This window comes from Athene cunicularia, assembly GCF_003259725.1.
Source record: "Athene cunicularia isolate RWA chromosome 2 unlocalized genomic scaffold, athCun1 chr2_part1, whole genome shotgun sequence".
Lineage (NCBI taxonomy): Eukaryota > Metazoa > Chordata > Aves > Strigiformes > Strigidae > Athene > Athene cunicularia.
This window is the reverse complement of record NW_020799095.1, coordinates 106,978,709-107,000,932: the sequence shown is the minus strand read 5'-3', so window position 1 is coordinate 107,000,932 and position 22,224 is coordinate 106,978,709. Positions and strand designations below refer to the sequence as shown.

Genomic DNA, 22,224 nt, shown 5'->3' with positions numbered 1-22,224 from the left:
ATGGTTGACATTGGAAGGAACATCTGGAGGTCTTCTGGTCAAATCCCTTTCCAAAGCAGGGCCACCTAGAGACAGTTGCTGAGGACTGTGCTGAGAAGTTTTTAAAATATCTCTAGGGATGGAGACTTCAGAATTCCCTGGGCAACCTGTGCCAGTGTTCAGTCACACTCACAGTGAAAAAGTGTCCTGTTGTTCAGAGGGAGCCTCCTGTATTTCAGGTTGTGCCCATTGCCTCTTGTCCTGCCACTGAGCACCACTAAAAAGAGCCTGGCTCCATCTTCTTTGTACCATCCATTCAGAAAAATTAATTGTTAATCCAGAAAATAAAATAAAATTCTCCCTGTCCTTCCTCAACAAAACATCTTACAACCTTGCAAAGAGCTCACAGGTGCCTGCTTGGATACTGAATTTCTAATACTGTCTCCTGTTTCGTTTTTCAGATGGGCCCATCTTTTGGTAACTCAACATTCCAGTCCAAAATAACAGAATCAGCTGATATTGTTGTTGGAATATGTTATGTGGTATTTGGTAAGTATGATTTCATGGTATAGAGCTTTGGCTGTATTTGATATGGTAAGAAGACTTGACTGTAAAAGTAAAATTTGTTTCTGACACAGATGAACTTCTCTATTCATAAAAAGGAAAAAAAAAAGCATAGAGTAAAATCATCAAAAGGTTTTTAACCTGTGATTATGTTAGGTACAAAAACTGTATTCCGAACCAAGGATATAAACCTGGCCAGGAACACTGGTTTTTGAGGCCTTGGCAGTTCTCGGCCTCTGTATGATCATTGTTAAGTCTAACCAAGAGAGCATCTCTTCCACACATCATTGAAAACCATAGAACAGCATATCTTGACTCCTGCCTGAAGTAGAATACCAAAATCCATAATTAAAACATGTCTGGGAAGGTACTGGAGGGATCAGTTTTATGGTCAGCGTCCTGTCCCTGGCTTAGAAAGTGAGATTTCTGGGGAGAGGATTACACTGTTGGAGAGGAGGCAAATTTATCCTCCACAGTTCTGGTCTGACTGAGGAGAAAAATCTAGATCCAGTCCTAAAGGTACCGACTGGTGTAACCATGAGCCAGAGGCCAGGAAACGCAACCCAGATGTCTGGGAGAGCAATGCAGTCAGTAGGCATGGGTGATGTCTGGTGCTTCAGAAGATGGTGAAAAATGAAAAATATAGTGTCCAAACGACTGTCCTAACATAAATTTTCCTTCACTAAGGAAACCAGTACTAGCCCTGAAGTATGGGATTAATGCAAAGTAAAATAGCACCAACAAAGAGTAAACCCGTGAGTTTAGTCCTGTCAATGAACATTTGCATCCTAATGGCACACGTGTTTCAACATGTTTTCTCAACGTTTTGATTGGAAAATTTAAATGAATGTAAGCCCTATTTATTTTAGAGTGTAGCTGCATCTGGTTAGCTGAGTTTGAGAAGACTTACAGCCTGGCTGGATAATGCATATCAATTTAGAGACACATCCTTACAGTATTTCTACTCCTGAATTGGCAAAGCTGGTTTAGCTAATGATAAGGTAATTTCTTATCAGAAACCTCATGCTATTTTTCTACTGCCAGATGGACTGAAATTTTCTTGTGTAGCTTTATTTCTGGTTTTGCTGTTTTCTATGTGCTATTGACAACAAATGAGATGCAATCCTCTTCACTGACAACACTGGTGATAAAATAGTGAAAATTTAATTTCTGTCCCATGTTCTGCTCTCCCATCTTTGTTCACCTAGTCATACAATATAGTGTTGCCTCACAACTTTCTTTTTAACTTTCTCTTTCTAGATCCTGTGATAGTCAACCACTCTCAGATCATCGAGTCTTTTTTTCAGGATGTATCCCCAGTATCTACTGTGGTAGTTGTACATATTAGTCAGTTGCTAATATGAAGAGGAATGGGAAACATGGAGAAGAGGTTTTCAGTAGGTAGTATTTTGTAAGAGTTGCACAAAAGATTTGAAAGAAAAATTATATGCTTAAAAAGAAAAAAAAATGTTTTAGATAAAACCTCTTCCCATCTCTTTCTCCAGGAATTTCACAATGGAAACATAGGTGAACAGGGATGGCTTTGACCATAAAGTCAGCCAGATCCCAAAGTGACTATGATGTCAGCTGGTACATACTAAAAAACTGTATATGGACTTGAGCTGGCAATTCATAGAAGAACAGACACCAAGGGAAATAAAAGAAAAAAATAAATCTGTGGCTTTGCTAAGGAAAAGTATGATGATTGAGTCTTCTGTATTAAAGCCACTGAAGATATTTAAGTATAACTGGTATCTCTGCTGTGGCCACAATTTTTATGTTCTGGTTAAAATTAATCTTGCTAGGAACAGTGAGAGAGCATGTCCTAATAGTTTGATGATCTGTGCTCCTTGACCTCAACCAACCTGATTCTGCTTAGGTAATGTTCCTTTTAGAGATACCAAGTGATAATCAGGTTGAAATGTAATTGAAACATTGAAAAATATTAAAATATGGAAAGAAAATGGGAATAATTAAAAAAAGATTGCCTTTTACTGTGTTTTTATTGTTATTTTTTTGAAATCTTGGAAGAAAAATGTTTGGAACGATGTTTGGAATTGAATTCAAGGAGAATGTTTTTTCTCTTTCCAGAAGATTTTAAATTAAAAATATCTTAAATGGGCTTAAGGAGATCAGTGATGGAAAGGAATTCAGTATCAGTGTCTGACATTACTTGCTAATCTGCTGTTTCCTTGTGAGAAAATACCATAATCTGTAGAATACTTGGGAAAATTATGTTGGGTTTTTGTGTGGGTTTTTTTTGTTTTTTTTTTTTTTTTTTGTTTTTTTGTGAGAATATAATTAAATGAAGGATATTCTCTTATGGGTATAATCCAAAGCCAGTGTTGGTTTGCAGTCTCTATGCAACTTGTTAACCTCAATTTCTAGGTCAATATTTACCTATATTCTATAGGTAAAGTGTTGCTTTTTCCGAAGGTATGCAGGAACAAACAGTGAGGTCCACAAAAGCACTTGGTCTCTTTTTAACAGCTTGATTTCATATGGAGTTAATTAATGAACTCTTCCATTTATTAGGCATTCTTGTTTCCATGGCCCTCTGAAGCTTTTATGTTTGAAAGTGTTGTTCTTGTGTGTCTGTAAAAGGCAGCTTAAAATTCTGGGTTTTGGCCCTCGTCTGACCTTCTAAACTGGTGGTCACCTAACTCTTATCTAACTTTCTGTATCAATGATGGATTTCGATGCTGTTTAAAGGTAGAGAGCAAGCTGCTTGTTTTCTAGACTACTTACAGCCTTCTTAAGTTTCTTGTCAGGTCTCATTGCAAAACCAGCATTCCCAGAGAAAACAGCTCTATCTACACACAGTAGAGACATTACTTGACTCCATTTTTCTCTTTCATGCATAATTCAGCATGCTTGCTATATTGTCTATTATAACTAGGAACTATAACAGGCACCTCTGAGAAAATGCCTCAAAGAGAAAGCAAGACGGGTGAGTGAATGGAGAACTCTAGACCTGAAACTGGGAAAAATGTGTGTGGTGCCAGATGGATATTGTTTCTGAGTTAATTAATGCCAGCTTCCTACAGGGAAAATGTTGTTTTGTTTTGTTTTGTTTTTTTGGCAGGCCAGTTAATTTAATGGATAAAATTATTCATTAGATCTTTGTAGGTAGTTTAATGAACAAAACAGGAAGAAACAAGGCAAAGTGATAGAAAAATTTCAAAAAATAATTTAAATATAAAGAAGAGAAAACAAATATAAAAAAGAGACAAGTTTATCTGATAAATGCTAGTTATGATGACAGCACATTATTCTTGTGCAGGGAAAAAAAAAAGGGATGACTGAAAGTAACTTTTTCTTCATATTGTGTTTCTCTGCAGGAATATGCTCCTTGTGTGGTAACGGTGTTCTCCTGTATGTCTCCTATAAGAAAAAGAATTTGTTGAAACCAGCAGAATACTTCATTATTAACCTTGCCATCAGTGACCTTGGTATGACTCTGACATTGTACCCTCTAGCTGTAACCTCCAGCCTTTCACACAGGTTTGTTCACTATGCACGTGATATTTAACATCCTCCGCAGGCTCTGGAGGGCTGTGTCAGTGATGAAGACTGAATTACTCTGCCACTTTGCTTGTCATGAAAGTGGAAATTAATTAGAGTGATTGAGAGAAGAATGCTTTGTAACAGCAGTCTTATGGAGTGCTGACGTTAGTGTTTGTGTCTATTGGAGGTTACTACCTTCTTGATTTCTGCAGAGCCAAAAAGATTTTTTGTTCCAAACATCCACTTCCTAGTGTGTTTATCCTTTATGGGTAGTATTATTCAAGTGACGGTGAAATGCTTCAGTTTTTTGTCAGTTGGACAGTGAAAACTGGTACCACAAAAAGAAAACCTTGAATTTACTTATGATCTCCCAACAGTAGTGCTAGTGCTGATGCATAGAAATGTGGTGTTCTGGATTAATTTTTAGGCCAACACTCGGAATGTAGAACTTCTTCCTTCCTTCCTTCCCCACTTCTCTTTATCCACATGAATTCAACCTCATATCGTTGTGCAAGATCTATTTTTTGTGATCTTCTTTTAAAGTTTGGGAGGTTTAGGAGACTCATTACCATACCTCAGATAGTATTTGTGCAATCCAGGCAGTATGAAAGTGTTTGAGAGAAGGGAACAAGATAGAAAAGCTGCAGGATTTGGGGTAGGATGGTATTTATAATATTATGGTTTATCTCAGTTATTGCAGAATGTCCCGCAACTGTACGGATGTGCATATACAGTGTTGATTTGGCTTCCCAGAACACTTTACTGAGAAACCTAGGAAGGCATGTTAAATAATGCATTTAAATAGAATTTATTTAACAAAAGAGATGGGAGCACCTCACCCAACATAATCCCTGGGTAATTTTTTCTTTTCAGTTAACCAAAATTTAAAAAATGGTTTTGGTTTGATGTGATAAAAATCTCACTCTGTCTTTCTCCCATCTAGTTTTCTCTCATTTTGTTATCAAAATAAAAAATAAGAGAAAAAAATCCAGTACTTTTCAGTTTTTACCACATACATTGCTAAATATATTAACTTATGGAGATGATGTCTTCAAAATCTAGAATGGGGCTTCTGATAACTGCTACTGCAAATACTGTCAGTGTCTGAATAGAAAGGGAGGATGTATAGAGAGTCAGATCAATTTTTTTTTTTTTTCTGGAGAACCTTCAGAAGAGAGTGTGTTGATTTTGGTGAAAACTAGTTTCAAAAATGTACCTAAAGATAGCAGAAATAATAATAAGATGCATTATTTTATGACCTAGGCCTACTAGTAGCAAGCGTTACAATTTTTCTCTTCAGAATGATAATCATTACGTTATACTGCTTTGTATTTAATAAAAATAAAATTAAAAAAAATTCAATGTGAATTATAAAAATTAAGCAGGACACGATTACTTTACTAGTTGTAAGTTTTTCCAGTGATAAAAACTTCCACTAGTTGATCATTGACCAACAAATAATTTAATCATGCAGTTTTATTGATTTTTTAAGGCTACAACTGTTAATATACTTCTACCATTTATTATTGCATTTAAGAAAGAAGGATAGCATCTAAGAATTAACTTTCTTGCTTATTTGCCAGGTGGCTATATGGGAAACAGATTTGCTTGTTCTATGCATTTTGTGGAGTGCTGTTTGGGATCTGCAGTCTCTCAACACTGACATTACTGAGCACTGTGTGCTGCCTCAAAATTTGTTTTCCAGCTTATGGTAAGCTAATTTTTCTGTCTTAAATTACTCAATTTTTCATGTCAACATAGACTGCCATTTCTGGATTGCATATCCTAGAGAGTATTTTTATAAAAGCTATCTTTTACATCCAGGCAGACAATTCTTATTTCTGTGATCATTGATAACTAACTATAGGGCTAGATATATGCAATTGATTAGTTTTAAGCTCTTTTAAGTCAGGGTGATAATTTAGAAACATGGAATAAGAGTTCCTATTTGAAAGCACTAATTTTGTCAGAGTTTATTGCTACATCTTGATACAGATTTATTCATAAAGATTTATGCTGTGCTAAGTGTCCTACATGTATCAGAGAATTCAGCTACCTATTTTTTTTTCAAATTGTTGTGAACCATGCCCTGTTCTTATAAACGTTCAATATGCTATAATATTTTGCAACTATTAAAGTTATCCTTCTTATTTATCCTGCTCAGGTGCCTGCATATGGGAAACTCCATGTAGACACGGCAACCATGCTTATCTTCACTGATTGTTCTGTGTCTTCCAGGAAACAGGTTCAGGAGAGAACATGGACAAATCTTGATAGCCTGTGCTTGGATTTACGCAGCAGTTTTTGCCTCTTGTCCCCTAGCTCATTGGGGAGAATATGGAGTGGAGCCCTATGGCACAGCCTGCTGCATTGACTGGCGTTCCACCAACATAAATGCTGTGGCCATGTCTTACACTGTAGTCCTCTTTATTTTCTGTTTTATTCTCCCTTGTGGAGTAATTGTCACTTCTTACTCTCTTATTCTGGTAACTGTGAAAGAATCCAGGAAAGCAGTGGAACAGCATGTCTCTGGCCCTTCCAGGATGAGCAACCCGCAAACCGTTACTGTCAAGGTACACAAAAGTTAGCCTTTGGCAGGATTTTTTTGGCATAGCTGGGGAGCACCATGTAAGGACCAAGAAAGTTCCTGAGAAGGGAATAAAGATGGAAAAGAAAATTGGTCCTTATTGCATTTTTATCTCAGACAACAGTATGGTCTTGTGTTGATTTGCTCCATGGCAATGAATTGCTAAACATACAACTAGAAGCCATGTTGTTTCTGGAGGGCGGTAATTGAGCTAAACTAGCTTCATTACTTGGGAAAATTAATATTTCAGACTTTTGATCAAAGGGAAGATTAAAAATTGGAGCACTAAGTTAAAGTGAGTTTGGGGCTCAGGCTCAGGCACTATTGCTTATGCAGTAAGCCAGTCTGAGTTAGTGACTTCTGTTTGCTCAGCTACAGACATCTGAGAAGATCCATGTGTAAGCTTTATATCATTAAAGAGTTTAAATAGTAATGTAGAGATCAAACTATCTTGTGTATGACTGAACTAAGGACAAAAATCACAGAAAAGTGTATCTCTAAATACTTTTTGAACATCTGAAGGTTTGCATTTCACTAGATTATACAGTAAAATTAAATCGGTGTTGCAGGAGTTGTGGAAATTTTTTCTTGTTGCCAAACTGTCCCTTTGCAGGAGAAGATCAGATCTTTCTTTTTTAATATACCAAAAATAAGAGGAACTTTGCAGCTGACATTAGGTGTGCTTTACTCTTAGATAATGTATCTCTTGAAAGACATGAGTGTTACCTCTTGACTCAATTATCTCCAGTAGAAAATCTTTGTCTTTGCTTGATTTCAGTGAATTCTTCTCTCACTTATCTAGTTATTTGCTTGCATGTTCTTCATAGTATCTTCCTTACCACCCTTCAAATTTCTGCTTGGAGTCATCTTTGGTCCTTATCTTCTCTTTCTGTTCAGGAATATGGATACTTTCATTTCCAAATACAGTTGGATATCTCACAGATCTGCCTATGTGTAGATGACCTTCTTTCTCTTTTCATACTAACAAACTTGGTCTCTTTGTGACATCTCTTCAGATTACCAAGTGCAGTGTAGCTGCAGTAGACATCTTAATCTGTCTCATCACTCCCTCTGAGTATCTTGGTTTTGACTGCCATGGGAAATGCCATCCTCCTGTCTACCATAGGGTCTTGTAAACAAAATATTTTCCTCAATCCAAGCAGTTTGAGAACTGAGTTATGTCCACATCTTACCTACACCTACTTTGTAATAACTCAAATAGAACATATCCCAGCTCTTAAGTATATTCCTGCCCCATTCTGGTCACTCAGTAGACATTAATTTTCTTAAGTATTTCATCTGACTACAAAATATTATCCTTTAATTCTTTAATTAACTTTTAAGACTCTTCATAGTTTGTCCTAATTGACCTCTATGCTCCCATTCAGCGAGACCAAGATACTGGTTACACTATATGCTCACAACACTCAGAAATGTGCTTGCATGTTCACAGAATCACAGAATCGCCTAGGTTGGAAAAGACCATCTATTCCAACCATTAACTTAACACTGACAGTTCCCAACTACACCAGATCCCTCAGCGCTGTGTCAACCCGACTCTTAAACACCTCCAGGGATGGGGACTCCACCACCTCGGTGGGCAGCCCATTCCAACACCTAACAACCCGTTCTGTAAAAGAAATGCTTCCTAATAACCAGACTAAACCTTCCCTGGCACAACTCGAGGCCATTCCCTCTTGTCCTATTGCTTGTTACTTGGTTAAAGAGACTCATCCCCAGCTCTCTGCAACCTCCTCTCAGGTAGCTGTAGAGGGCGATGAGGTCTCCCCTCAGCCTCCTCTTTTCCAGACTAAACACCCCCAGTTCCATCAATGCTACTTGTCATTCTTATAGTTCCTTATAATAAACACTGACAAAATGAAAACAATATCTCCTTGAAAACTTCCTTTGTGATGTTAACACAAAAAGTCATGCTGGTATATCATGGACGTTGATACTGGTTGGGCTGCTGGAGCACTATCGGAACTACTTATGTACTGACCAATATTTCTTCTTTTATTCCCTGATATTTTCCCCTCAAAATTACTGTCAGCTTCACTGTTAGATGGTAAACCCTTTGAGTTACTCTTAGACTGCTTATCTGCAGAGAATCTCACCCTGGAATAATAGTAATACAAACAACAATTTCTTATACATGATAAACTGGTAATAGGATGGTTTAAGTCAAAGTCATAAAGGCAGAGAGGAGAGAAGAGATGCTTTTAGTTTTTTTGTTTTTTGTTTTTTTTTTTAAGAAACTGATAAAACAAGCCACCCAAAACATGTCAATTTTGTGGTATACTTGGAATAATTATTTGCTGAACTGTATTTCTTCCTGCTGGATTTGAGCCACAGTACAGACTACTTTGTAGCACCCGTCAATTTAGAGACAATTTATAGCCCATCCTTCCTCCAGCCTGTTCCATCTTTCCTCTGACATTAGGTCACTCTAACTTAGGAGTCCTGGTCAGGTTTGACCTGTGCCTTCACAGTCTGATCCAGCTTCAGCTGAAGTGCTTGGACATTGCTTCAGTCTTGAAAAGCAAAATCCAGAAAATGACACTTAAAATGGGACTTAGACACTTAAGAGTCTAGCTAAGCCCAGAAACTGAATTATGGAAGCTCTTCCTTGACCACTGCCTATGCCTCAAGGCTCCAGGAAAATGCCACAGGTTTATCTGTAAGCATAAATGTTTCCCAGGTTCCTGCAGTTTGCTTTAATCTGTACTGTCCTGCACACTTAGTGGCTATCTCTTTCTAAACCATGTTAACATAACCAGATCATTAAGTTCAATTTAGGCCCACTTTAGTTTGTTTATTAGTAATTTAATATTTTTCTTAGAAAAATAACAATAAAATACAGATAACATTCGCTATCACTAATGTACTTCCCATGTTAAAAGATCTGTCTATAGTGTTTTTTTCTGTGATATTTTAGAATGACAATAGCAAGACTGTTAGAAAATGTAATGGGAGCTGAATAGTTTTCTTAGTGGTTTTGTGCTTGTGAATTTGCAAGGTTGGCTAACTACTGATATTGCTTTTATTATTGTATAGTGCCATAAAAATCAATTATAATGCATACAGAGGACACTATTGTTCTCATGTGATCTCTTCACAGATGCATGGGTTTGCCAGCTTCTGGAGAACACATGCTCTGAGCATATAGATAAGATGGATAAATATTATAAATATAAGTAGAGATGTAGAAAATTGCCTCTTCTCCAGGAGTTCCCTGGGATTAAGTCATTTCAGAAACACATCCTAGTTCCCCCTAGATGTTACAGGAGAAGAACCACCATGTGTGTAACTTCATGTCTCATCAAATATTTTCCCAAATACTATCTCTGAATGCTCTTCATTACATTCAATTTAAATAACAAGGGGTAAAACTCTGACCTGGGAGATTCTGTTCAATTTTTTGTTCTGATTCAAACTTCGTATATGACCTTGGACAATTCTCCTGGTACTTAACTTGAATTTCTTTGTGGCTGTAATTTGTGGTACCTCTGAAATAGCTGATTTAAAACACTGATATATCATTTGGCTGAATAGGAGAAGCTTGACTAATCCACATATCTCTCCTAAAATTTTTTATGGAAGAAACTGTGTGTCTAATTTTGTTCTTATGGAATGCAGTGATTTTCAGAGAAACAACACAAATCTACACACTATGGAGGTTAATTGGTCTTAAATTGGATTTCTATGATGCTTGAGGTTTTTTTAATCCTCATTAAATTATTTTTTTGTTAAATCAATAGAAATTTTACCATCAACATTAATGGAGGATGTTGCACTGCTTGTAAACTGGAAGTATTATATATCCACTGGTATAAGCAATCTTGAAAGCTGTGGCTAATTACAGGTGGGAAAAATCTATGAACATAATAGGAAATATAATTAAAATCAAATTGGATAAAGGTTACTCTTCAAAGAAGACTTATAGTTTAGAATACAAGATGCTAAATCTGTATAATTCATTGTAATGGGTAAATCTACTCCTGAAGTAAAAGAAGAATTACAGCTGTTCAATGCTTTTCTTGATTTTGTCCACCTTAAACAGATGCTTTAGTTACGTTAGTGCATTACTTACACTATTAACTGTATAATATTTATTGATTTGAGGTGGAGACAATTGGCTTTGGGCAAGCATGGGCGAATCTGGTTCACTGATAAAGAATGTGTCGAACATGTCTTACTGTCAGGCTTCTTATGGCAGAAAACAGACATTTCATTTGGGGAGAATGTGAAATTGAGATTCTGTTATTTTAATATAGATGATCACATTTATGGCTGACTTCTGTTAGCAAGCATAAACGTTGATAGTAGTGAAGAGTGAAAGAAGAAGTGCTTTTAGATTCCTATGTAAGAATGGCTCAGAAAAACCCTTCCATAACGCTTTAGATCTTTCAGTAAAGTTGTCTTCATTTTTGTATGGTCTCATTTGACTAGTTCATTACACCCTAGGCTTTCCAAATGAGCAGGTCCTATGAAATCATGTATACTTTTTGTAAGCTGTGTGCTAATCGTAAGACTCACATTAAAATATATAGGCAGCTACAAAAAAAATTGGGGCTGTAGCAATTAGCTTTAAAAATGTTTTTTGCCATATTTTAGCAAGACAGTTGAAGAAGAATTACCTTATCTTGCACAACTCAGCACGATTAAGCTCAGCAGATACAGTGACATGCTGTCTCTAAGTACATATAAAAGAATAAGTGAACAAAATGATGCCAGATTGCTTAAAAAAAATGCTGCCAAAGGTCTGTTCCAAGGTCTTGAGAGCAGAGTAATCATTGGAAAGACACCCACTGATTTCTTTTAGAGTAGACACCGGTATGAATCAGGTGGGTTTTTTTCTGAACCACAGTACTGTATCAGTAGTTTATTGTTTTTACTTTTTTTACTCTTTTGTGATTTGTTGAAAGAAGGGAGGAGTAAAATTCATTACATGAATTTTTGAAGCTTAGCCTGTGAGTTTCTAATTTCTTTTACTTCTTCCTCTGTTTTAGCAGTGTGTTGGCTCACAGGCTTATTATTTTGCAGAAAAACAAAGTAGAGGTTGTAATAGTTCCTTGAGGCATAAAAAAAATCAGTGGAATTAATTTGCTGCTTATAAGCATGCATTTGCACTAGAGTCTCACAGATTTTTGAAGAGTTGCATTTACCCTGTCAGAAACAATTTGTAGGAAAAACTTTCTATTCTCAGCAGAATAGCTTCACCCATAGCAATTCCTTTAAAAGTGAAAGGAAAGAAGAGAATATCATTTTATTGACTTTGTCATAGTCTTATCTAATTGCCTCCGAGAGCTCATTTCTCCTTCTTTGCAGCTTCTGGAAACTGAGAATCCTTTAAAGCTCTGCTGCAATAAGCATTTTGCATAAATAAATAAAGAAAAAAATAGGCACTTGCTGCAAATCTTTTCTGTTTTGCAGACAAGAATGAATTTGGCTGCCAAAGTAAGCAAATCAGAGACAAATGATGGGCCATATGTGATTCACAGGAAGGACAGCATGTAATTCTCTAAATTTACATGACAATCTTGGGAAGTCTTGATTCTTCTAATTCATTAATGCTCCAGACTTCTTATTCAAAAGCTTTTTGCAATATATTTCTTAAAAAGCAGAAAAATTACTTCTAACTTTCTATTTTCAACTCTTTATTATTACAGTGAAGTATGCTTTATTAATAATTTTGTACCAGGAACTTCCATATGCTGGAAATTCCCTTTTGTACAAAGAAATACTTGAAGTCACGACATGCAAGATACCGAATACATTCAAACTCTGCTGCCCTGTCTGTTCCTACCATTGGTCTCCGGCATGTTGGACAGACTGGCCCTGACAGCGTGCAGGTTTACCTCATCTGTGCCTACAGGCTACAATTGTTCTGCTCTTTGTAAAAGATCTTGAGAGGCACAGGGTTTTATAAGTCCATGGCCAAACTCAAAAGTATCTGTCCTGAACTTGACCAGAAACTCTTCTTTCCCATGCCTTCTGTACATTGCTCCTTCCTACTGATAGTCTTGGTAATCCTAATAATCCTAAACAATAATGCTGTAGTCTTCATACAGGTATATAATGTTCAGTTGAAAGTGAATATTTTTTAGTCAGCTTATTATCTAGATAGAAGAATTTTCTATATCTTTTCTGCTTTAGTGAATGTGTTGATGTAGCAAACATTAATTTGAGTCCCAAAGGAGTTCATTATAGGGAGGGTAAAGTATAGTGAAAAAATACTACAGAACTCTCAAAATATATTTTCAAATTGTGTTCATATTTCTGGATGATATTCTTCTGTAGATTAAATTTTTAAACATAGAGTTGGCTGTTACATTGAAGCTACTGCATTATATTTGGAGACTTAAACAGGAGTTCTTCAGGCTGGTCGAAGATGTGCAGCTTGTACTGATCTAGTGGAATTTGTGGATAATTGACACACTGTCAGCTGTTAAGTCTGAAATTGTAGGCAGGTGCTAAAATAGTGACACATGGGCCGAGTTGTAGATGTTCAGGACTGAATGATCTAAATAATCTAGATGGTCTGCATTAAAACTTGCTGAAATTACATTACAGATATATAAATTATTTATATATTTTATAATTAAGAAGCAAGCCCACTATGTACTATTATCTAATGGTATCTATGTCAAGCTTACAGTTATAGCTCCATGCTGGGCTATGAAAAGGTAAGAAAATTATCAGCAATGTCTCCTAATATCTTAACATTCATAATTTTTTACCTGTGTTGAAACCTTCACTTGTTATTTGAAATACTGATTGATGTAAACCAGTCTTGAATCCTTAGGGCAGCCTAGTATCACAGGTGTAAGGTACATACCTGTTTCCTTGAATTTTAGAGTATATGCAATCTATTTTGTTGTGTAAATAAATGTTACTAGAATGCAACGGAGCTGGTACTGTTAGATGCTGTAGGAGTGCAGACCCAGAAAACTGAGAATCCAGATGTCTTCCTGTCAAATTAGGAAGCAAAAGGCAACAGATAAAAGCAAATGAATCTGAGGAGTTGTAGCAGGAAATTGTGGTAATTTCTATTGTCAAAGAAAAGAAGGCCAAGGATCACAAGCACTGGCCCACTGATTGCCCTGTTGCTTAGCTGTTAGCATGCTTCCTTGTGTGGTTTTCACCCGTGCCTGGGCATAGGCCAGGAGATAGCGCAAACCAAAAGGTGATATGGGCCAGACTGTGGCACATTTGTCTTGTACCAGTTCCCTCTTGTACGGGTTGCTAGTATTATCCCAGCAGCATCTGCACTCTAACATGATCCTAACACCCCTTCCTAGGTCTCCTTCATGCAATAAAACCACTTTGAACTGGAAAAAAAAAAGTACACCGAACCCCCAATAATTATGTCTTAAGCCCACCAAGATACCAAGAGAATGCTGGTGAGACGCAAGACCCAACACTGCAGTGTGGAGGTGATTAGTCTGTGTTAGATTCAGAACAGTGGTCCCTGAGCTTATTTTATTTAGCAGTTTAGCCAATGAGACTATAAAACCCAGTCTTTGTGTCCAGGATACATGTAGAGGTACTGTGTGTTGGTTGTTAGATGGAGCCCCTTTATAACATGTCTGGAATGCTGGGGAGAGGTTCTGGAGGTTAAGTTTTCTTTGCACACCTGCATCTAGCTGAGTAGCGCTATGCAGGAGAAAACTTTATGTCCGAGTAGTTTAAGTAGGAAAATGAATTATATCAATTTAATTTTTCCAGCAAGAGAACCACCAGTGTCAGGCAGCCTACTGGCCTGTTGCCGCACCTACCATGATAGTGCCCCATCCTGTCTCCTGCTCCTTTTGGTGCAGCCTCGTACTAAATGAATGACAATGAAAGATTAGATAGACTGTTTTCATGCTGATGCTTTTATATCATGCTTAACATGATCTTAGCATGTTCATTGTCAGTCTTAATTCCTCTGCTCAGTGTCTGTGATGTCAAATCTGTTTGCCTTACTAAAGACATAAATTTGCTCAGTGAGACTTCTGGCTTCTGATTAAATCTGGAGTAGTGGGCTACAGTTTGGTCTGAAATTATTACTTTGAAAACTTCTGTGATTCCCATTTCTAGATTTCATGCTGTGGTGGGCTGACCCTGGCTGGATGCCAGGTGCCCAGCAAAGCCTCTCAATCACTTCCCCTGCTGAGCTGGCCAGGTGAGAGAAAATATAACAAAAGGCTTGTGGGTTGAGATAAGGACAGGGGGATCATTCAGCAATTACCACCATGGGCAAAACAGACTCAACTTGGGGAAATTAGTTTATTTATTACCAATCAAATCAGGGTACAAAACCAAGAAAATAAAACCAAATCTTAAAAGCACCTTCCCCCCACACCTCACTTCTTTCCAGGCTCAGCTTTACTCCCAATTTTCTCTACCTTCTCCTACTCCAGCAGCACAGGGGGACAGGGAATGGGGGTTGTGGTCAGTTCATCACACCTTGTCTCTGCTGCTCCTTCCTCCTCAGAGGGAAGACTCCTCACACTCCTCCCCAGCTCCAGCATGGGGTCCCTCCCACAGGAGACAGTTCTCCATGAACATCTCCAACACGAGTCCTTCCCACGGGCTGCAGTTCTTCACAAATGGCTCCAGCGTGGGTCCCCCCCTGGGTCACAAGTCCTGCCAGCAAACCTGCTCCAGCGTGGGCTCCTCTCCCCATGGGCCCACAGGTCCTGCCAGGAGCCTGCTCCAGCACGGGCTTCCCACAGCTCACAGCCTGCTTGGGCACATCCACCTGCTCCGGCGTGGGGTCCTCCACGGGCTGCAGGTGGATTCTGCTCCACCGTTCACCTCCGTGTGTGCAGGGCACAGCCTGTCCCACCATGGGCTGCACCACGGGCTGCAGGGGAACCTCTGCTCCGGTGCCTGGAGCACCTCCTGCCCTCCTTCTTCACTGACCTTGGGGTCTGCAGAGTTGTCCCTCTCACATATTCTCAGTCCTCTCTCCAGCTGCAGTTGTGCAGTTTTCTTTTTCCCCTTCTTTAATATGTTATCACAGAGGTACTAGCACCATTCCTGATGTGCTCAGCCTTGTCCAGCAGTGGGTCCATCTTGGAGCCGACTGGCATGGGCTCTGTCAGACGTGGGGGAAGCTTCTAGCAGCTTCTCACAGAAGCCACCCCTGTAGCGCCCTGCTACCAAAACCTTGCCACACAAACCCAGTACGTATGTTATCTAATGCAAGCAGTCCAGCCTGCCAAGATAATTCTTCAGGATACAAAAATTCATGAGGCTCGGGGTGACACTCACTGATGACACTTTTGCAGTAAGCATGCTTTGCATCTGTTTATACTGGCCAGGACAAACTGGACGCGACCTGTGAAAAGGATGAGCGATGATTCAGGCTTGCAGCACTGAAGACCAGATGCTTACATGTTAATTCACTTTTAGAAAGTGATGTTGAGGCATATGATATGTTTAGGTTCTTTGAACATGATTGACCAATTCCTACTAGGACTACTTACAAGGTTCTTAAAATCCTTTCAGCCAAAATGAGTTCCTAGAAACCTGCCTGGAACATAACTTTGAAATAATGCTTCTCAGAAGCAATTAAATGTATAGACATAGACATTTTGTAATGCATGTGTTTTCATTCTTCATGTACTTTCTCTTAATTATAATGAGTAATGCTTTATGATATGGGTAGTTTAATCCAAATTACTTTGGTGACTGTGATAAGGAAAGATGAGAGCAAAAAATGAGGAGAATGGCTGGTGCACTGTGTATACAGTAGAATTGCAAATCTGGAAATCTTTTCTAGATGTTGGTAGTTTTCCATAGGCCAGAGACTTTGTTATTTGGAAGCAGATTGGAAGTGACAAATACTTTTCCTGATGGGGTGTGGAAAAACATGGGTAGTTTCAGAATTTGTTTTTTTGAATGTATCAAGTATGGTTGGTGTGTTGTGTTTCTAGTTCTAATTTTTATAATCTTGATGGACAGATTGAGAAATCTGGACTGGACATGCAAAATTACACATTCCATTGTGAGCAGGATTAGAGATGCAGGAGAAAAAGGCATTTTGTTGGTTTTCTAAACAAGTTTAGATATTCTAGAGGATTTTGTGTGTACAATTACAGGATATGTATGCATAATTTTAGTGTGCATGTTCTCAAATACATATATGCTTTTGCATGTGGAAATGAGTAATATTCTGTTGAAAACATGGGGCAAAATAGCTCTACGAGTTAAACAGCTAGAAGTTAGGCAGCAAGAATTCAAATAAGATATTTCTGTTGTAATAATTTTTTGAATAAAAAACATAATGATCAAGTGGTTTATGTTTTTCAATTAGTTTTCAAAATACATGATTTGATAACATCTGTTTTTCACTTACTTGAAAACCAGTATCTTTTCCAAGCATTGTGCATTCTTACTACAGAAACTTACAGTAATCCTAAGAGGGAAGCTATGAAAGGTTTGTACATGTGCATAGTTTCCACTCATTTCGTGGGAGCAAGTAACACGACTTTGCTTCTGGTAGGCTGACAGCAAGGTGCTGCTGCCTCTTTGTGCCTGGGTAACTGTCTGGCTGTCATTGCATCAGGGGTATTCTCACCAGCGGTTCGGTCCTGTAAAGCATCATTTACTTAAAAGTGTCAACAAGCTGAATTCACCCTGTCTCATTCTGTACGTACTCCAATAAACATCTAGTTTGAAATAGTTGAATCAGATTTTTAGCTTGTGCCAACAGCCGGGGCTTGTTCCAGTCTGCGTGACTGAACTGACATACACCAGCTGTGCTATGTATCCTGTGATGATATTTTTCTTACATCCCTGTATGATGGACAGAACTGTAGGGATTCTTCTGTCCTGTGAGATCTTTGAGTGGAGATCCCTTATTCTGAACAACCATTTCAGGGGTAAAATGAACTCATCACTGGAAATAACTTACCTGAGGCAGAAGTAAAGGTTTTTTCCTGACATATTCACAGAATTCTAGTTGGTTATTGAGGTCTGAATTACAGAACGCATGTAGCTTTGTTTCTGTCCTGCTCTGTACATTTTTAGGTGACCTTTGGCCACTGTATTATGCACTGAATTAAGAAAGTTTTTTAGAAGTCATTGGCAAGTTAAGTATGAACCAGTAGGAAAAAGCAATGCTCACTCACAAGTACTCCATCCCTTACAGTGAAAGAGCTCATGGAAAACATTATTTCGCTTTAATTTTTTTTTCTGATATTTTCTTTGAGCAGTTTATATGCAGGTAATTGAAATCCCTCTTCATGGCTGTCTCGTTATGCTTTGTTGCCTCCCTAGTTTCACTGGAACAGTGCACCTTCAAAAACCTATTTCTGATCATTTTAGGAAAACTGACCACTGCACATACAGTATTTCAGAGGTAGCTAAGATATGGTTATACAAATACACCACGTCTCCAAGAATGTGTACTAAAGGACATGTCTTTGAAGGTATAGTGTGCCTCTACAATGTTTCCCCATTTGTTGTCCTTATACAATTCTGCTGTTGTTCTTATTTGCTGACAAAAACCACAAAAGTGTCCTTTACTTTGGTGAATTTATTGTGAATGTTCAGTTTCCCTGTATCTGCCACATTGAAATTATCCTCTTTTGTTGTGTTTATGAAAATCTTGATGTTCTTTGCCATCCCACTGGTCATCCCACTCCTCACATGCATCTTCTTGGAACCATGTTAGTCATTGTTGGTCTTGAGAAGATGGAGATAATTCATCAAATGCCTGGCTTGAAACTTCTTACCATGGGCAGAAAGTTTTAAGTGTTTTCCGAACTCTGTTGTGCTAAAATTCAGACTTCTCAATATGTGGCATGACAATATAAATGATAATAACAAAGTCTCTTTCTACATGCATGTATTTAGATGTACAGTTGATATGCTCAGAAGTCTCAGAAGGGTTTCCTTTTGCTTATTTGTGCTCCACTAAAAGTTAGTTGTCTTAAGTACAGCCTCAAAATTGTTAGTGACAAAGACCTGAGAGCAATCCATCACATCTATTTTAGACATAGATATTTGAGTGATATCAGTTGCTTCCAGAAGATATGTCTCTTTTTCCTTTGATGTTATAAAAAACATAGACTGACTTAGATTTAGAATGTAAATTTTTTGATAGCTCAAGTTATGCAAGATTAACCCCATCCTTACTGTAGAAACTGTATTGATGCAGTTTGGGAAGTTGGCTGAGAGGTCCTTGAAAATGTGTGGCAATTTTTTTTTTCACAGGAACAATGTAAAGCCTATCACAATCCCAAAGACTAATTGATACCATAAATAAGCCACCTGGGAAATGCACCAATCGATTCTAATGTCCATTTCTTCTTAATGTGATTCTGAAGGGCCAAGGCATATTACTTGCCACAGAAACTGCTTTTAGTTTAAGTCTTGAATGCAGGCCGTGGAGAGTTGAGGATTACAAAGCCATGCATATGGCACCAGCGCATCCGTAGATAGAGCCAGACCTTCAGCTGATGTAAAGAAGTAGAATGCTATAGAAAAAAAGAGAAAAATTAAGTTCACCCCATCTTGCGGATTTGCCTCTTCATCATTTCTTAACTGTTTCATTCTGCCAAGATACCTTGTTTCTCAAGTCTGTCAAATGACTTTAACTTTGGACTTCATGTGAGCTCTAACAGGTTAGAGCTCTAAATGATTATCAGCCATAAATAGTAAATTTCTCCAGTGCCAGTATTATTATAGTGGATGGCTTTCTAGAGACGGATGCTAATTCATAAACAGATTTTAGCCTAGTAGAAAAAACAGTAAAATGCCATAGACGTTCCTCATAAAACGTGTAGTATATATTTCTTGGCAATCACCATTCATTTCTTCTTGCAAAATAAAATTTGTGAGACTACTAAATTTAGGGAGAAAATAATGGCATTTGGAGGAGCCCTCTATGCCTTAAAGGAATGTAATACATGTTTCTCTGGTGTTTGTGCTCAGGGCCTCTTTCATTCTCACTCTGAACACAACAATGTCATCTCTCTTAATAAAAAATCCCATGTTTTTTGCAACCTTGGATCTATAGCCAGAGCCTCGCTGAGAAAAGTGGTGGATTTGCAGTTAACTGAGTGGTTAGCAGCTCTGTACTCCCACTTGCAGAGGGCAGCTCAGGCAGGTGGCACAATTAGTGGCTGAAAACAAAAGCCCTTTCCTAAAGTATTTTCTTATGTCCCTTGGATCCATTGCTACTGTAAATTCTCTACTGTCTTCCTTACTTGGAAATACATACTTTTGGCAAGAATGGACTTGCAGAACTTCTTCAAGAGCATGAATATTCTTGTTTCTATCTTTAAAATATATGTGCGATTGTTACAAGCAGTACTTAGAACGATGCCCAGCAGGTTAATCTTCCTATATATGCTGATGCTTACAGTTTACTTCAGATTTCTCAAGGTTTATGTGTAAAATCTCTGTGACAATTTATACTAAGAACACGTTGTTTCTTGGTTGGTTGTTGGCGTTTTTTTTAAAAGTCTTACCTGAGGTTTCATGGGACTTAACTTACATTCATTAATTTGATTCACCTTCAGGGTTAATCTGTTCTTCTGCTGTCAGGTGCCTGTGTGTGGCTCGAGTTGAGCACCAACAGTAAAATTATGGAAGACACTGTAGCCAGGAAAACCAGTATTACTCATGAATTAGACAGTAGATAGGCATGGTTTTGCAACCCAGACAAATGTTTCCCCAGAATGATATCTTTTCTTTCAGGTTGGATTCTTTTTCGGTCTAAAAAGAGTTTTCATTTAACTTTAGTGAAGAGGAGGAGAAATGTAGGAGGTGATACATTTTAACTTTGAAAATTTCAGGTAGAAGTAAGTTTCAGACAGAACAGAGTGGATAGAAAAATATGTGTTTGGATAGCAGTTGAGGTATGATGGAAGGCTTGGGGAGACTTTTAATAAGGGGGCTCAATCAGGTGGTATTTTTATGCACATACTATTTTGGTGGCTGCTTTTCTCATGCATGCAATTTTTTAACTCAGTGTTTTCTCTTTTTCCCTGCAAGCTGAGTGTTGCTGTGTGCATTGGATTTTTTGCTGCCTGGAGCCCTTATGCCATCATTTCCATGTGGGCAGCTTTTGGATCAATAGATAAGATTCCTCCATTAGCCTTTGCTGTGCCAGCTGTCTTTGCAAAGTCCTCCACACTCTACAATCCAGTTATCTATCTCCTCCTGAAGCCCAGTTTCCGAAACACCATTGCCAAAGATTTCACAGTGCTTCAGCAGCTATGCATCAGGAGTTGGTTTTGTGTCAAGGCACCGCAGGACTACAGATCAACTTTGAACACCAGCCTGAGAACAAATAAGGGCAAAAATGAACCTAGCTGTAATTCTCTGCCAATTGTGGAAGAATGTTCTTATTTCCCCTGTGAAAAGTTCAGTGATACTTTTGGATGCTTTCAGAGGTATCCAAAATGCTGCCAGGAGAGGCTAAGTGCTATGGAATACGCTCCTCAAGAAACTGTGTCCTTGGAGAGCAACCTCCAAGAAAAAGTAAGACAGACCAGTAAGAAGTCAGTAAAGGTGGTTGTGCAGGAAGGAAAAAGCACTGAAATCGATACCTTGGAAATCACCTTGGAAGCAGTACCTGTGCATTGTACATTTACAGACCTCTAGAGCTGCTTGCATGAAGCTTTCTGACATTACTGTTGTTATACTGGTTTTATGAATGTAACTTTTTTCTAAAGAGTCCTTCTACTACCCCATTTGCTAGATTGTTTTCCTTTTTTTTCTCATACTCTTTGAATGAACATGTGCGACAGCATGGACATGTTATGAACGCTGTATGACTCTTGCTGTGCCAACTTCAGCATGTTGTGCTGTGTTCACATCATGAATTATGTCAGACGAATCCTCTGCACTTCATAACATCCTCTTACTCCATTTTTGAGAGAATACACTAACCATTTAGAGGTTTTCTGTAAAGTGTGATTCCACTTTTTAAACTACGTACATTTTATATTTGGTCTGTTCAAAAGAAATAACTCGGTGTAGAGTTTTAAAAGGACAAGCTCATGCTCGTTTAATTGTTATAGCCACTGAAAAGGTAAATGCTAACTGAAATGCCTGTTTTACAAGAAGTAGTGCTGAACAACTGCATATGTTGCATTTGCTGGGAGGTATAGGTGATTTTTATCCTTGCTTTGAGATGAACAGGCAGGTTCTGACCTTGTTCCACATGAATGAAATCAAAATATTTCTGGTAATTCAAGATAGTATGTAACTTTTGTTTACCTTTTGGTGTAATTTTAGAACTTGCCCAAGGACAATGTTTGTTATTCCCAGTTTCCCAAATAGGACTTTGGAATGAGGACAGTGAAGACCTGGCCCAGAAATACCATAAGGGGCAAGAATCTGCTGGTGCCAAGCCCTGAAACCTGTGAAAACTATCCATGTGAAGATCCTGATCTGACAGGGATCCTTGAATTTGGCTTACAAGGACAATGCTGCAGAGAGAATAGGCACAGCTCTGCTTTCCCTTGTTCTTGTGCTCCTTTTTTCACCCCTGGAAGAGGAAGGAAAAGAAAGTGAAGGGGTTTTGGAGAAAGGGGTTTTGAGATGGTTGCTTCTATTGGTTAGGGACAATTTGGTTG

At 38.2% G+C, this 22,224-nt stretch overlaps 1 protein-coding gene across 1 annotated transcript; it reads left to right on the top strand.

The window, feature by feature from the left end:
- The first annotated feature begins 440 nt into the window (after positions 1-440).
- Positions 441-21,247, top strand: LOC113477079 (opsin-5-like). Its single transcript, XM_026843176.1, has 5 exons — positions 441-528; positions 3,885-4,047; positions 5,634-5,761; positions 6,289-6,623; positions 20,636-21,247. The coding sequence occupies exons 1-5, from the start codon at positions 441-443 to the stop codon at positions 21,245-21,247; spliced, it is 1,326 nt and encodes a 441-aa protein (XP_026698977.1).
- Positions 21,248-22,224: the final 977 nt, after the last annotated feature.